The 17,766-nt window shown below is 39.0% G+C and overlaps 1 protein-coding gene across 1 annotated transcript; it reads right to left on the reverse strand.

The window, feature by feature from the left end:
* Positions 1 to 767: 767 nt before the first annotated feature.
* dpt (dermatopontin) lies at positions 768 to 13,893 on the reverse strand. The gene is made up of 4 exons (XM_056246369.1): positions 13,496 to 13,893; positions 7,214 to 7,339; positions 6,592 to 6,699; positions 768 to 1,169 (listed from the first exon to the last, which is right to left on the reverse strand). Exons 1-4 carry the CDS (start codon positions 13,783 to 13,785, stop codon positions 1,103 to 1,105), a joined length of 591 nt encoding a protein of 196 aa, XP_056102344.1. The 5' UTR covers positions 13,786 to 13,893; the 3' UTR covers positions 768 to 1,102.
* Between the last annotated feature and the right edge of the window lie 3,873 nt (positions 13,894 to 17,766).

A 17,766-nucleotide genomic window follows, 5' to 3' on the forward strand; every position in this document is an offset into this window, starting at 1 on the left:
AAGACGAATTGTCTGCTTGAATCAGTCCGACGAATCCTTGACTGAACTGAATTAACATCTGACTCAATTAATGAACTAGACGCTATTGTTATTTTTAGTGATGGTGCATCGAACATTTTACATTACCATTCCAAAGAATGGGCTCAGTATGATTGTTTTTTAAAAGTATACGTTACACTCACCAAAAATACAGATTTGATCTTTGGAACATTATATATACACAAAGAAATGCGAAAACATAATTCTGTAGGAATTACTGCAGGAATTCCTCATATTGCTCAAAAAGAGGCAGATTAGGTATTAAGTAGGCTGTTTATAAACACCTACAAATACATCTGTGCACATTTATACACAGAGATCCAATGTAATCTGGCCACATCCGCTGGAGAAACAAGTAACTTGTTCAAGCAAAGCAGAAAACAGATGTAGAAAGGATAAAGAGGTAAACAGCCGTCATGTTGCACAATAATGCAGGAAAAAACAAACAAGCAGACCATGGGAGAAACCTTTGCTTTATTCGTTTCTTTCCAAAGAATTCAGTATGTTTTAAGGCTTCATCTGAGTGGTTGAGACCTTGATTTAGAAGTTTACCAAAATAGTATTTTGAACTTCTTCAACAACCATTCAAAAATGCATTGCAAAATTGATAGCAAAATTTTTAATTGTCATCAAAGGTGTTTTTAGTGTGGTAATGTAATGTAAACGGTTACACTGCTATATAAGTGTTGAGTGATACTCAAAGTGTTCAAACTGTTAACTTCATGCAGTTTTTATTACATGGTTGCATAAATGTATGTGCAGCTTATTCATAAAACACAACAATATAAAAATGTTTTTGTTCCTTTTTGCTGGATATTTTATATTTTAAAATGATTACAAATTATTTGTAAACATAGAAATAACTGCAAAATATGAGAAAATGGCAGTCCATGCTCACTTACAGACAGAGTAAAACAATAATTTTTAAACTGTTAAGCTAATAAAAAAATGGAGAATGTCATATATGTTTTCTGTGAGTGCTATATTAAATGCTCTTGTGGTGACGTGCATGTGCTCATTTAGCATAGATGTGTCGATAAGGACATTAAGTGATGAATGCAGTCTAGAAGTTTTCAAATTGACAATCAAAGTCTGTCATTCGGCACAAGATGTACTTCCACTGCCGATCCCTGCAAAGCATTGAAAAGCCCCACATAAGGAAAACAATTTTGAATGCATTAATAGCCAATAAAACGTCTCAGGTTACGACTGTAACCGTAGTTCCCTGAGAAAGGGAACGAGACGATGCGTCACTTGACGCCTTGGGAACGCCCCCAGCGTGAATGCGTCTGAGCATCAATGTCAACTAGTCCAATGGAAAGAATGAGCGTCACGGGCGGGTGACGTCATGACCAGGAAGGGATAAAGGCTCACCCGGTGAAACGCGGCATTAGCTTCAAAAAGTCGAAGCAAGCCGATCACAGGGAAGCAGGAAGTATGGCAGGGTGACGCATCGTCTCGTTCCCTTTCTCAGGGAACTACGGTTACAGTCGTAACCTGAGACGTTCCCTTTCGAGGGAACTCTCGATGCGTCACTTGACGCCTTGGGAACGAGAATACCCAAAACGCCAGAATTCCAAGTACCTGAGTGTTAGTCTGTTGGAACTAAGCACTAAGCACCTGAGAACCTGGGGCAGCATCCAGGTCCAAACTGTAAAACCTGACGAACGTGAGCGGTGAGGACCAGCCTGCCGCATCACATACGTCTTGAAGAGAAACTCCAAATAATAAGGCTTTAGAGGCCGCCATACCCCTCGTAGAGTGAGCTCTGACCACCAAAGGACACGGCTGGTCAGAGTACTCGTATGCAAGTGAAATAGCCTCAACTATCCACTTACTAACCGTCTGTTTAGAAGCAGGAAGACCCTTCTTAGGTGATCCAAAGCAAATAAATAACTGGTCGGACTTCCTCATTGAAGATGTCCGATGAACATAAGTATCCAGTGCTCGCACTGGACACAAGAGGTTCAGCCTTTCCTGGTCCGCAGATGTAAAAGGAGGACAGAAACCTGCAGCACAATAGGCCTCGGAATAATGGTAGGCACCTTTGGAACATATCCATGTTTCGGGTAAGAATGCCTTGGCCATCCCCGGTGCACTCAAGGCAGGTGGGGACCGAAAGGGCCTGAAGGTCTGACTCTAATAGGGACGAAATAGCTAGCAGAAATAGTCTTAAAAGAAAGGAACTTCTCTGAGACCAAATCTAAGGGCTCGAAGGGAGCCCCAGATAGGCCTTCTAGAACTATTGCAAGGTCCCAAGCCAGCACCCTAGTGCAAGTTGCAGGCCTCAGCCTCAAAGTGCCACGAAGGAAACGAGTGATCAGGGGGTCTCGACCCAAAAATGTACTACCCACCAGGGCGTGGAAAGCCGCAATGGCCGCCACGTATACCTTAAGCGTGGAAGGACATAGACCTGATACAAAGCGTTCTTGCAGAAACTCGAATACTGTGTTTACTGAACAGTTAACCGGATCCCACTGACGCTGGTAACACCAAGAAGTGAAAAACTCTCGAAATAGTGAATATAGTTTCCTCGTAGCGGGAGCTCTGGAGCTTAGAATGGTCTCAACAACCTCGGTTGAGAGACCACTCTCTATGAGTTGGGCCCCCTCAGAGGCCAAACCCACAGTTTCCAAATCCCCTGCCGGGGGTGCAATATTGCATCCCCTGCCTGAGACGGAAGGTCTCTCCTGATCGGGACCTCCAAGGGAGGTCCGTCGAGGAGAAAAATTAGGTCCGCAAACCAAATTCAGCTCGGCCAGGGTGGTGCTACTAAATAGGCTTATTCCATCCTGGCGGAATCACTCCAGAACTCCTGGGAGCAGAGCAACAGGGGGAAATGCGTACAGACGTAGCCTCAGCCACGTCTGCACCATAGCAACCAGCCCCGTGGGGACTGGTTGAGTGAGGGATAACCAGAGTGGACAGTGCGTCGTACTTTTGCTGAGACGAGAACAAATCCACTTCTGCCTGGCCATAAAACTCCCATATTTGCTCCACCGCCTCGGGGTGGAGTCCCCTGGCCTCAGCCCCTGCCTCGACAGGGTGTCTGCTCCAATATTCTGCCCCCCCTGGAATATACACTGCCCTCAGACAGCGTAATTTCCTGAGGGACCAAAATAATAGGCCACCAACGTGTTGTCTGTGGGTCAAGAACCAGAGTTTCCTCCATATAACCAAGGCGCGGGGATACTGCCGCGTGATCTTGATCGTACGGAGTGGGTTTCCCCTCAGGGAGAACCCTCTGGTCCTGAGCCACCACTGTAAAGGTCTCACGTACAGCAGGTCAAAGGGTATCACATTGAACGCTGCTGCCCTGAGGCCTAACAGTCACTGTTTCAGAACAACACATGATGGCCCCTCAGGTCTGGGAGGAGATGTCTCAACGCATTGAAGACGACCATCATCTCTAGGCAATTCATGTGCCAAGCGAGATGATGACTCCTCCCAAGCCCTGAGCTGAGCGGCCTTCCAATACCGCTCCCCAGCCGGTGAGGGAAGCATCTGTCGAGATAGCAACTCGATGGCAAAGAGCTCCCAACACCAAACCCTGGGTTAAGAACCAGTGTTTCCTCCATATAACCAAGGCACGAAGGCACGGCCGCGTGATCTTGATCATACGAAGTGGGTTTCCCCTCGGGGAGAACCCTCTGGTCCTGCGCCACCACTGCAAAGGTCTCATGTACAGCAGGCCAAAAGGTATCCCGTTGGACGCTACTGCCACAAGACCCAACAGTCTCTCGAACTGTTTTACAGTGCGTGACTGGCCTAGCTTTAGCTCTATGGTGGCTGTCAGGATAGCAGCTACACGAACGGGCGATAAAGTGGCCCGCATCGTCACTGAATCCCATACCACACCAAGGAAAGTGGTTCTCTGTACTGGAGAAAGAACACTTTTCTTGGCATTGAGCCTCAACCCCAACATCTGCATATGAGCGAGAACGACACCTCGGTGCCGAACCGCTAACTGTTCTGATTCCGCTAGAATCAGCCAGTCATCTATGCAATTCAGAATGCGTATACACTGCAGCCTGGCGGGGCCAGAGCTGCGTCTATACACTTCGTGAACGTGCGGGGTGATAGAGCTAGACCGAAAGGAAGTGCCTGATACTGGTGTTCTTTGCCCCAAAGAAAACCTCAGGAACCTCCTGTGCTGAGGGAGGATGGAGATATGGAAGTATACGTCTTTTAGATCTATCGTGACAAACCAGTCCTCGGATCTGATTTGAGTCACGATCTGTTTGAGTGTCAGCATCTTGGACTTGAGTTCCAGCACCAAACACTCCAACAGACGAAGATCTAGTATGTGACGCTGCTCTCCATCCTTTTTTGGAACAATGAGATAACGACTGTAAAGACCCGACGCAATGTCCGCTGAGTACACCTGCTCTATAGCTTTCTTTGCTAACAGGGCCTTTACCCCTTGCTCCATTACCAGAGAGATTACCATTACCCATAGAGATATATTTGGCAGTAGCTTCCGCGCTGCCAGAAAACCTACCAAGGGAACCAGCCCCTCGAGGCTGGCCTCTGGTGTAATAAAGACAGCCAGTTCGGGGACCTGAAACATACTGGCAGGAACCACCCGAACTGACTGTTTTCGAACCCCCCTCAGAGGGGCGCGAGTCCGACGCAATGTCGAGTTGACGCTGCGCCAGAAGCTCGCTGGAGAACGCTGCGCCCCGAAGCACCAAGGGTGGCGGGGTTGGCAGAACGATCCCCTGAGGGCACAGAGATGGAAAGGGCACCGTATAATGAGGTGTACACCATTCCACCCCGGTTGGGGCTGCCCTCACCGGTCTGATGCCGTGGCGCCAGACCTTTCCTTTTGAGCCGCAGCCTTCTCAGCATGAAGAACGGTCCTCGGATCCGGCTTCTGCTTTGAAGGCTTTGGCTGCTGTGTTGTGTATGAGAAACTAGCCGGCTGGAGCTGCTCACGCCCAGCAGCCCCAGTGGGTTGGACATAGCGAGGGAGAGATTATCTTGTATCTTTCTCCATGATTCCCATCAAATTGAGCCAGAGGTGTCTCTCAGTGACCACATTTCTTTGGCTGCCATCCCTGAGAGATAAATCTGAGGCCCGACGGAGTTCTCAAACCCCATCGGGCCAAACTCCCTCACTTCTGTCCAAATACCACAGCAGGTCAGCCTGATATGCTTGCAGCACTGCTATAGTGTGCAAGCAGGCTCGTGCTAGACCCACTGCCATACATGCTTTTCCCACTAGATTAAAAAACAGTTTTCTTTAATGGTTTAGTGAGAGAAGCCGACGCCTTCAGGGACGATACTGAACCGGGAGACATAGCTCGCAAGTGTCTGTTCTACCCGGGGTATTGCCCCATAGCCATACTCTCTTAACCCCCAAATATCTGAATATACATGAATGTGGGGCTAAAAAATGAGTAAGGCTTTTTCCATGATCTAGACAGCTCGCTGTGCAGATCGGGAAAAATGGAAGGCCCCGTGATGGAGGTGGAAAAATAGAGGGAAGGAAACTCGTTCAATTTATTTTAAGGACGAGTGCCCCCATATTTCTGCTGGCCATTAAATATTTAATTCATCTACAGCCTCAGTAAACACCTCCACCAGCTTATTATTATATATATATTTTTTATATACATTCTTTATATATATACACTTTATTTTATATATAATATATAAACTATCATATATATATATATATATAGGCTATATATAATTCTCATACGCTGGGGAAGAGATGGCAAATCCACTTTCCCCATGATTGTGTACACTTTCAATGCCCAGCACATCTACCTCCTCGGAGGTAGAGCACTGAAGCATTGATTTCTCTCCCCGGGCGGAAGAGACAGCAGCGCGGGCTTCCGAGACCGGAGAGAGAGCACTGGATCCCTCGTGGAAAGGGAGGAGATAAGATCCGCGGACCCGTCTCCAACCCCGTAACGAGATCCTATTCGCGATCCACAGGAATGCATTCTCCGCGCTGCCTCGGCAGACGCGTGTCCTGCACCCCGAGGATCGCGAGCCTGGCCACTTTCCTCGAAAAGTGACAGGCGGGAGTGGAGCATGCGAAGCGAAAGCTTCTCACAATGTTGCAATCAGCCCCCTCGGAGGCTGATACCGCATGCTCCACTCCCAAACAAACTACACAAAGCTCGTGTGTGTCCCCACCCGTTAAATAACGCGGGCAGGGAGAAGCACAGAGTTTGTAAAGTTGTTTCGCCATAACTCTTCCCAATAATATCGAACAGACAACAATAAATAGACAGAGACAGAGTAACACAGATCGCTTGCTGAGACACAGAAGCTAATGCCGCGTTTCACCGGGTGAGCCTTTATCCCTTCCTGGTCATGACGTCACCCGCCCGTGACGCTCATTCTTTCCATTGGACTAGTTGACATTGATGCTCAGACGCATTCACGCTGGGGGCGTTCCCAAGGCGTCAAGTGACGCATCGAGAGTTCCCTCGAAAGGGAACAATGCATACATCTGTTATAAAATGGATGTTATTTTGACAATAACAGACAAAACCTCCAGCTCCAAGTGCAAAAGAAGATGAAGTGTTCACAAACCTCAGTACACCACTGAAAGTAGTTTGGGCCCCCCTTATGAAGTAGCCGTAACTGGGAATTACCATCTCTCCCTCTTCTCTGTGGTACTCTGGAACATCAGTCGTCTTCCTGTGCATAAACCATGAAAATGCAATTAAAAGGAAGGTTATAAATGATCTGAAAGACAATCTATTGTCCAGTTTTAATCTAATTACCAGAGGACACATAATCCTATATATCTATTATAGTGAATTACCTGAGGTGTGTACGTGTAGAGTTTTTTTTAGTAACCGTGATTTTGCCAAGTAAAGCATGTTCTGGATCAACATACTGTATTTTGTTGATCCTGGAACAATATTTCTGTCTGAAAATTGAGTCTTAATCCTATCCCTACCCCTAAACCTAACCATACCCATAACTTATCCCTAAAACCAGAGGGAAATGATTGGTGAATAACACTGATGTAGAAGAATCTAACCCTGGTTGTAAGCCTAAACTTGACATAAACTAACAAATCTGATTGGTTGATTGGAAAGTTGTTCCAACAGGGATTTGATCCAGGTCCAGGAACATGTTGTATTTGGTGAAATCACATTCACCTTACTTGTATGATTAGATCACCATTTGGTGTTTCAAGACTCACCAGCAGGAATACGGGCATCTGCGGGCATATCGACAGCAGTAGAACTGCCATTCTCGATCCAGAACCGCTTCAAAGTACTGACTTTGAATGCCAGCAACCAGCCCATTGTTAGTGCAAACTGAGGACCTGTAGACAGTACAAATATGGCTTTTATATAGAGAGAAAAGGCAGAACAATAGACATTTGTTATTTGTTAAATGAACATGAATCCTTCAAAACAAAGCTTTGGAATATTTGTGTATTCCGTGGATTCAAATAAACTGTCTCACATGTGGCATGTGGTCTTGTGAGGTGTGCCTGCTATTATATTGACCTTGTATTGTGTGCATCTTCCTGTTTATACCAAAGGGCTGACTAAAACAGCAAGAGAAACATGTGCCTGACAAACATGCATGAAGTTATGGCCCTTTGTCTGGCTCCATTTGTTCCATTTTGCCATTGAGGATCTTAAAATGAATCTTTAGAATTTTCCACAGGTTCCGAATATCAGAGTTATTTGACTGCAGGCCGTGCAGATATTCGGGGGAAAAAAAACAGCACGACTGCAAGTGAGATATTGCTGTTGAACAACGGTTAAATAATTGGGAAGTTAATTGCAAGTAACTTACATTTTTCAGACAAAATATCGCCAGTTATTTTGTCTGTTTTTGCTTTGCTAATGAAATTAATGAAAAATCCCATTAGTGATCAACACACAGTAGTGTTTTTTTTCCCCCTCGGCATGCATTGCATCAAATCGTTTGAGTGAATGACTCATTCATAGAAACAATTCACTTGTTTCATTCCAGAAAGAATCAGCATTGTTGATCGCCGCTCAGCTGAATCACCCATCCATCCATTTTCCAAACCACTGGTCCAATGTGGGTACAGCGTAATATCATACAGGTATAAATTCCTTTTTAATTGATTATTAAATTGTTTAATTAAGGTTTAAACATGCTAGTTTCAATGACAGTTTAAGATTAATATTTTCATTACTACTGGAGCTGCCAGTTTGCTAATTTGCATTTCAAATGATTATTAAACAGCAAGCTCAAACTATGCAAAAGTGGGATTAGGCCTACATATATACTGCATGTTTTATACTGTATTACCATATTACATATACTCAAGAGAGTATGCGATTTCGAACGCAGCCCCAGTCTATCGGGGTCCTATATCAGCACTCTTTGTAATACTCTCGTCTAATCTTATTCAAGGACTAACCAATTTATAACTTTTAATGCATCACCCATCATATTTTTTATAGCACATTTAACCCTTGTAATTAAACTTCCACAGGTATGATAAACTTTGAGTATTGACTATATGAATAGCAAATTGAATAGCACATTTATGTTTGTTACAGTAGATGATTACCTGTCATGGCTAGTGAGTGAGCTAAAGGAGTTTTTACATATCATTACAAGCAATTCTAAATTGATTTAACCAGTCAATAATTAGAAGACTTAAGTTGCTTTTCGTTCAAGTTTGTTAACTCAGCAAATGTCACCCCTGAGGAGACAGCAAGATTTTAAGGTTGTAAATACAGGTTTGTAAATACTACTTGTTTGTGGTCCATACAAACTGTTGTCATCACAACAGGGACACAATCATGAGCTCTGCTCTGCTTCCCAGCCACCAGCAGTGCCAGACTTTTGTCATAGCAACACTAACGCAATGGGCGACCGTTCCACCAATAGGAAGTGGGCCAGAGCCTTCTCCCAGTAGAATGTCATCTATGCCTTAGTGCAAATCAGATGTGAAGAGGGAGACAGGAAAGAAGATACTCTTAAAGGACAGTCCTTGATTTAGAGGCATATATCCAAATTATGTAATGTAAACAACTGATTCTCCATTCAGATGAATGTCTAAGTTACAGGGTAATGCCGGCTAAAACTTTGTATATGGCAAAAATAAATATTTTTTAAATTAATTTATATTTTGTAAACAGTGCAGCTTAGGGATATATATATATATATATATATATATATATATATATATATATATATATATATATATATATATATTTATACATATATATACTGTATATCCCTAAGCTACATATACAATATACAAATATACAAAGTTTTAGCCGGCATTAACCTGATATATATATATATGTGTGTGTTACACTTTATTTTAAGGTGTCATTGTTACAGTGTAATTATATATTTAAGTACTAAGTAATATTAAGCAAATACATGTACTTACTATAGGGTTAGGGTATGATTAGAATTTGGTTGAGTTAGTTGCATTTAATTATGCCTAATTAACTGTTATTACTATGGTAAGTACATATAAACAAGGACACTGTAAAATAAAGTGCTACCTATATATATATATATATATATATATATATATATATATATTCAAATTGAAAATATATTTTGATTAAACCGTCAAATGTTAAAATATATGTAAAATGTTACACATTTTACAAGAAATTACCTTTTGGATTTGGGAAAATGATAAACTATATTTAAAATAGCCAAAATATATATCAAGAAATATAAGTAGCCTAACTAAAGCTTATTGAAAGTAAATGCATGTAAACATATTTTATCTTTATTACCAATATATATTTTGGGCATGGCTACCGGTCCAAAACTTGGGAAATTTATCTAAAGAGCATAAGACTGCATAATATGATTTCTTGATTGTAAATTCCCAGCATGCAGCAGACAGTATTCCCTCACAAAATGCTAGCAGTGAGCAGCAGACAGGGGGCTGAGGTCACTGGCACTGGCTCTAAGGAAATCTCACAAGGTGGGGAGTAGATCAGGGAAAACTATACTGATTCTAATTAACCCACTGGAAAAAATTCTCCCATTGCTTTTGGAGAAGGGAGAGAGAACTTGGAACACTGAATGGCCCTTGGCGCTGTTTCCCTCAGATGCCCTCAGAGACTGATCGCAGCAACCAGACTTTTCCTAACAAGCTGGAGAACTGGTAAAATAAGGCCACTTTTGTTAGAATCACATGGATTGTAAGTCATAGTAAGGGTCTTTCTAGCCATGATATGAAGTTAGTTACTGTGAAATTTATGGTGTTACACCACACATCACATAATTAGAGGAAGAAATAAGGCAACCATCTCACATCAAGACATTATCCTTATTGTATTAGAGGGGAAAACATGAGAGGGCTCTGAATCATTTTTCTGGGCAAACATTCACGTTCCTTTGGCCAACCAGAGTCTAGATGCAGGAAAGACTATTGCATTGTCAAACATGTGAGTCAGTTAGACAAAAAGATCTTTTCTTAATAGTTATTGTTCCAAAGCAGCATGTCAAAGGTGTGTGACAAGGAAATAGCCACTATAATGTTTAAACTAGTGCACAATATGCTGTTGCTTGTATTTACCTTCTGTTTGAGCTTTATGTTTTTAAATCAAGGCAGCAGTTATTAATTTTCAAAATATCCATTCAGTGTCCTGTATTGTAGCACAGTGAGTACAGAATGAGCTTATTATTTCTGGAAAAGTTTAATCCTAAACTGTTCAAAACAACAAAGCTTATACTGTTCAGTACAGTTCAAGCAACAGGGTGAAATAATTGGTCAGATTTCACCCCGAGAAGTTGTGTAAACCTGGCAAAAACGAGAGAATACTGCATCGGACATTTCTTTAAGTTGGTTTAGCTGTAATCGACAGTCAGAACTGCACGTACTATGAGAGACTGTGATGTTGTAATGTTTGCGATATCCTGAATATTATTTTGACGTCAATGTGACAGAGCTCTGCCCTACAAAGGCTAAGAGCAGTATCTTCAATTTTTCACAAAATGTTTTTTTGCACAAATAAAAAGTGCAGGATCTGCTCTACAATCTGTTAAAATTTCATATGGCTACCTAATACATTTCTTATATAAATTTACATTTTTAGTTGCAGTATTGTATAGAAAAGTAGAGTGAAACCAAGGCAGAATGCAGTATCTGCCCGTACTGCAGTCTGTTTCACTATGATACTGCAGTTTGCCTTTGTGTGGCATGAGTCGGGTTTTATAGCATACTGTATATGTATATAGCTCATATTTCATTTATTGATATATTGATTCCCTGAATGATTAAACTTAAACTGTTTGTAATTACATGTGAAGACCTATCCCAAACTGAAATAAAACCAATACGTTAATGATTGCCATAAAAAAACAGCACTTTTGTGAAACAATTAAAATATATTAATCTAATAATGTGTGTTTTTTGTTTGTTTGTTTTTTGAAAAATATGATTATAATGCCAAAGGGGATGGAAAGTCACAGCTTAGCAGAAAGAATGAAGATGGAGAAAACGGTCAAAAAAAAAAAACAAGAAAACGGGGGTTTACATAATATGCCACATAATTTTAATAGTTTGGTTATAATTAACATATACTGTACTTTTGGCGACTATAAGCAGCTGCTGCAGCTGTGTGCAAAGGTTTTGGTGATTTATGATTTATGATACAAGCAAGTGATTATGATCACTTGCTACACTTACTGCTAAATGTTATTGTATGGCCATGTAAGTATACGCAGTAATGCAAAGGCAAAGCGCAGTATAGCCTATAAAACTACCAAATTTTGCCTGACTGTCAAAAAACGAAACGTTTAATATTCACCTCCCTTTGATCTATCTAATTGTACCCTTTGTTGTTAAATTTAATTGGATGCTTATATTTGGTGTAAGAAAAACACAAAAAGCTGTTTTTCTCAGTTTGGAGTTTTTGCTGATACTGCTCTTAGCCAGAGCTGTCAAGCCCTGTTTATATGACAAGAACATCAAAATTACTGTTTATCATCACAATTACTTTTTATTATGGCTGTGCTCATGTGCACCAAGTAATTTAGTCTAATTTCTCCATTTCAAGTGTTTGTGCTTCCTGGATGGCTGACAGACATTTTGTTGTTTAATTTATATTATCAAGTTAAATGACACTTCAACATTCTATTTCTCATTCATATTCCTTTGGAATGCTTTTGTGTCTGTATAGTTTATCTCAGAAATGTGTCAGATATTGGCACTATAATTGAGATAGCGTGCATGGACCACATGACAGTTCTTTAGAAGAGAAGAAGAAATAATAACATGCCAGATCTAGATGAGTCCAAGATGTTCTGCTGTGACAACATATACAGTGACACAACTTAAATTTGGAATGCCATAGTGATTTTATAAATAAGATGTCATAGTACTGAAGTGATTCACAAATGTGCATTCAAACATGTTTGAGGTATATTTGTGGCAGATTGTTATAAGTTTCATTTTGGCAGTAAACAAGGCTCTTAAACTTAAGTGTTGCCATTATATCTCTTCTGTGGCTCGTGGTTTTTTGAGAACAGCTGACCTGAGGCAAGGATTAAATGATACTTATGAAATCTGGATTGGCCCAAACATCTGCTTGTCTCTCTCAAGTCCTATTTAAGAAACTTTCATTGTTTCCTCCTTGACAAACAAATTATCATGATGTTGTCAAAGCAAACACTCAACACTGAAAGCTAGCATTAGCTAGTGCTTTCAGTAAACATTCACATCTGAGTCTAATCATACATGCAAGAGAGCTCTCCACTTTACTTAGTATAAACCAAGCATACACAAACCAAAACTTTTTTAGGAGTCATCAGAAAAATATTTGCAACACAAGGAATATCTGTGTAGCATCAAAAATGTCCAAAAAGGCCTATCTGTCCAAAACCTGATTTCTTATAAATGCATCTTTCATTCATTTATGTTTATTCCCTGGATACTTGAACACTGTGCAGAAAAAAAAAGAATTTTTTTTTTAATCTATATTCTCTATAAAAATTAAAAATTAAAATTATATTAATTGACCATGACATCATTTCATTGTCTTTTCTAAATATTATTATATACAAAACAACATATTTGAGATATCTGTGTAGCAGAATATCAAAAATTATTCTATCAAAAATGGTTACAATCAAAAACTAAAATAAACTGTTAAACTGATAAACTGTTCCTTATCTAATGTCTTTCATTCATTTATAAGTTTTGACTTGGACACTTGAAACTGTGCAAAGTTCTAATCATTTTAATTATTAAAGATGCATTTTTGCATTTTTTTGCAAAGTTTTTTTGCAGTTTAGTTCCATCTACTGTATATTCTCTATGTATATATGTAACACATTTTAAAAATGAAACTGACTGAAACATCAAGGTGTCATTTTCATCGTCTTTTTCGTCTACGGTGAATGTTATTAAAACATAGTCACAAATGTGGTTTGTACAATGGCATTAAAATGCATATACATACATAGACCTGTGTTTGACAGGACACTGGCATCCACATACATACAGACATACCATTCCATCCCGGCTCTGTTGATATCGTCCCACCAGCATTCGCTAGGCTCTCCCCAGTTGTAGGGAGTTCTCTGGCACTCAAAGTTCCACAGGCGGTCCGAGCCTTCTTTCTCACTGAAGTAACTCTTGATTGCCACTAATGCCTCACCATGGGGACACTGAAAGTTGAAGCCCTGGCGCCAGGTATTCACCCAATCCTCATCGGTTTCATACATGTAGCCCTGCTGAGAACTGACCGTGGAGAAAAGCATCAGCAGGCACAGAGCCTTCAGAACATGTGCTGAGCTCATCCTGAAGTGAAACTCTGTGGAACCTCTCAACGCTTCCTCCGTCTTAAAGGCTCTCTGGGATGTGCTGTCCAGATGTTCTGTGTCCGGATACAGGGGTGATAATTTTCAAAATGAACAGACAGTTATGGCCAGGGATTGAACTTTTTTTTAAGGAGAATGTTTCAAGCCTCCTCCCAAACTCTGCCGTAGACCCTGAGCTGGATGTCTTAAAGAAAAATCTCACTTTATGGCCAAATGTTTGTAAATGGAAAGTTTTTTTTTTCAATCTATCATTCATTGTGTTAAACAGTGTGATGGAATGAGGAACTTTTCCATGAAATTTGGACTAAGAAAATTAGTTCTTTTCAATGATATATACTGTAAAAAGTAAATATGGATAGTTGTTACCTCAAATAACTATTTCTGATCTGAATCTTTAAGAATTACTTCATTATAGGCTATAACCAAATTTATTCAGATTCATGTATCATTTTAAATAATATTTGACCAGTTCTTTTAGGCATTACCGCATTAATTTTTTTTTAACAAAATTTCTTTCACACTCACATAGGGTTACAAACTGTAACCACAACTGTAACAATAGGGTTACAATAATTGGGTTACAGTTACAAAATTAAATTAAGAATAATCTTAGCCCAACCATTTTCCAAACTGCTTGTCATAGGTTCACAAGGATACTGAACACTATCCCAGGGTCCTGGGCCGGGAAATGCCCTGGACAGATGACAGTACTTATATACATATACTTTGGTTACACTTTATTTTAAGGTGTCTTAATAACAGAGTAATTATGTACTGTGTAATATCATTTAACAACAGAGTGTAAAGATTAGGATAGGGTTTAGTTCAGCTTTATTCGCATAATAATTACATATGTGTAACGTGTAACAAAGATACCGTTAAATAAAGTGTTTGGTAACATCACTTGCTATTAATCATTAGTTAAGCATTAGTAAACAGTTAATTCATCATTTATAAAGCATGCTTTATTCTTGATTTATAAGCGTATATAAAATGTGTTTAATTATTGTATTTTCCTACTTGATCAATTTATCATTTCTAAATGAAGTATTGTATTATTTACAAACCAGTTATTTAGGAGTTTTCAGTGGTTCATAAGATCACTTAGAAAGTGTAAGTAAATGATTAATAAATTGTCCTCACTTTAGATGAGCTCACAAAAATAGTTAACTGACCACTACTAAATGCTTCATATCTACCTGAAATAACCATGAATTACAGTAAGAATACATGTTAATAAAGCATTTATTAACACACTAAGTAACTATTACTGTATGTCTGAATAATAAGATGTATGTACATTTAATTAGTTTATTAATCATTTACTTACACTTTCTAATTTTCAATTTTTTCACATTTTACTCTACACGTTCTTATGAACCACTGACAACTCCTAAATAACTGGTTTGTAAATAATGCAATACTTCATTTATAAATGATAAAGTATGAAAATACAATTATTAAACACATTGTGCTTTGAAATCAAGAATAAAGCATTTATAGCTGTATTTATAAACTGCGTATAAATGTCTATTAATGCTTTATAAATTATTAATTAGCTGTTTACTATAATGCTTAATAGCATGCAGTTATAAAAAAAAAATTACCAAGTATTTTAGAGCTGTTTTTAAAGTCAATTTTATAGAGCTGTGCAATAATATAGTTTACATTTTGCATTGAAATAAACAATCATGCAGCAGACATTTGATAGGATTGCTTTATGTGAGTGTATGTAGGCCTACTATATATCCATTAAACAATATCGCTGAGTAATAATATTAGATTTTGCGATGATATAATCAATCAAGAAAGTTGGGTAAAGTAGAGGACCTGCAGGAACCATATATTCAACATGACTTATAAAGTTGATTAGTAAATAGACATGATTTAATTCATGTCAAAAATATGATTTAACATCTCTGATTTTAACATAAACAAAACTAGATTTAAAGATTATATCAGGCCTTAAAGTAAGAATTGCAGGTTATAGTTTTTAGGTTATCTAGCAAAACACTTATACAAAGTATGCTCATATTAAATATAACAACGCATTCTCATCCCAAAGCGTAATATATTGACTCTTTTGACAAAGCGTCTATATCCAACGCACAATATAACCCTTCAGAATGGGGAATACTGGTAGTGACATCTACCTCACAAGTTACTCAAGGTCACTAATATCAGAGGAACTTTTTTCAGCTGAATCGACTGCAGAGCACTTGTATTGCAGTTTTATTTCAGTTCATCCTCTCCTTATTTTAAAATTGAACATATTGCTGTAAGTAATATTTAGTAACAATAAAAACAGATTATTTAGTATGTCAGGCCACATCAGATGCTGTAAGCCTTTGATCCCCTAAAACTTTATCTAAGAGATAAGTCTTAGGCACAATCTTGTAAAACACAAACATTTATCTCTGGAGCTCAGATAACAATCAGTGTTTAGGGCTTCTGCAGAGTTTTTTAAGCTATCATAGTGTTCTCTTTAAACATTAACTCGTCTTATCAATGATTGGATGCAAAGCAAACTTTGAACTAGCATAGCGACTAACAGAGCTACAAAGCCATAATGTGGCTGGTTGGATTGCTGAACATTTGAAGACCTAAGCCAAAGTCAAAGTCGATATATTTACATTGTACAGGAGGAAACTACATGGGGTTTTTTCTGTTTCACGTAAACCACTGTGCAAACATGTAACACTACACCTAAAGCAGAAACATTAAACAGTCCAGGCACATGGCACTAGTTATTACAACAAATATTGACAGTATAAGTTAACACTGTTGGAATATTGCTTACTTTGCGACTGATCAAAAAATATGTTCTATATAGTTTGAGTGTGTGAATGAAAATCGAACGTACTACAACTGCCATGTTGTCACTCATGTGACCTATCAGTTGGGTCGCTTCACTGCCATTCACAAATCCTCTCCCATGGCCTCATGATGAGTCATGGGATAGTAAAGTGTCCAGTGGATGCACACTTCACAATCTCGATGGAAGCTGAAGGTCAGTTTTAGCAGGTCATCCATTCAGTTCTCCAAGTGTTGTTATTTTTGTATTAATAAAAGTATTGCTCCCTGTGTGAATCAAGCTGTGACAATTCTATTATACTAAGATCAATAATGACAGTTTAGATTTTAATTTTAGTCTTGACTTATTAGGCAGCAGAATTTACGTAGGCCCTTATAATTTGCACTTCTATCATCCATTCACTGATGTTTCCAGTGACAGAAGATGTAAACTCCCTTTACATGTGACAGTCAAAATAATAAAATAAGTCTTATTAGCCTGAAAATCATAACTGTAAAGTCATTTAATATCACTATCATAAATATGCCTTAACATTTGCAGATATCAGCTAAAGCACAATTTGAGTCAGAACATAATAAATGACTTCTGGTCTGTAATGTGGCTCAGTGGTAGAGCATAAGGACATGAGTTCAAGCCTGGCAACTCCATGAGGAAATGAATCCTCTGAGTCCCACTGCTACAGTAGCTCTGATGTAGAGTATATTTCAAGTAGCAAATAATGCGATATACATTGCAAGTGCTGTGTATTATGCCTTTCACCAAAACTGCAAACAAATCATTAATAGCTCATAATACTCTGAGTATCAGGGTAGTTCCTGTATTAATGCACAATAAAAGTATCCCCAAATGTTTGCAGGTATCTGCGATTTAATAAATGTAAATTAAATTATAATTCATATCTTTACTTGCGAAAAACAACATATTACTGTAAAATTACATTTAATGTTCTGGTTTTATTTCAATTACAAAAAATTTAAAAAAAAAAAAAAAAATCACAGTGAGAAACGTGGAGACATCTGGATGCGAAAACATTAATATTAATAAGTGTTTCTCCACATTTTGGTCTACATTTCACTTCAAATCTGTGTTACAGAGATTAATTCTGTCTGTCCTCATCTGGCACAGCGACTTTGATCTGTTTGGAG

This window comes from Rhinichthys klamathensis, unplaced genomic scaffold (genome assembly GCF_029890125.1).
Source record: "Rhinichthys klamathensis goyatoka isolate OS25496 unplaced genomic scaffold, OSU_Roscu_1.1 h1tg000036l_1, whole genome shotgun sequence".
Lineage (NCBI taxonomy): Eukaryota > Metazoa > Chordata > Actinopteri > Cypriniformes > Leuciscidae > Rhinichthys > Rhinichthys klamathensis.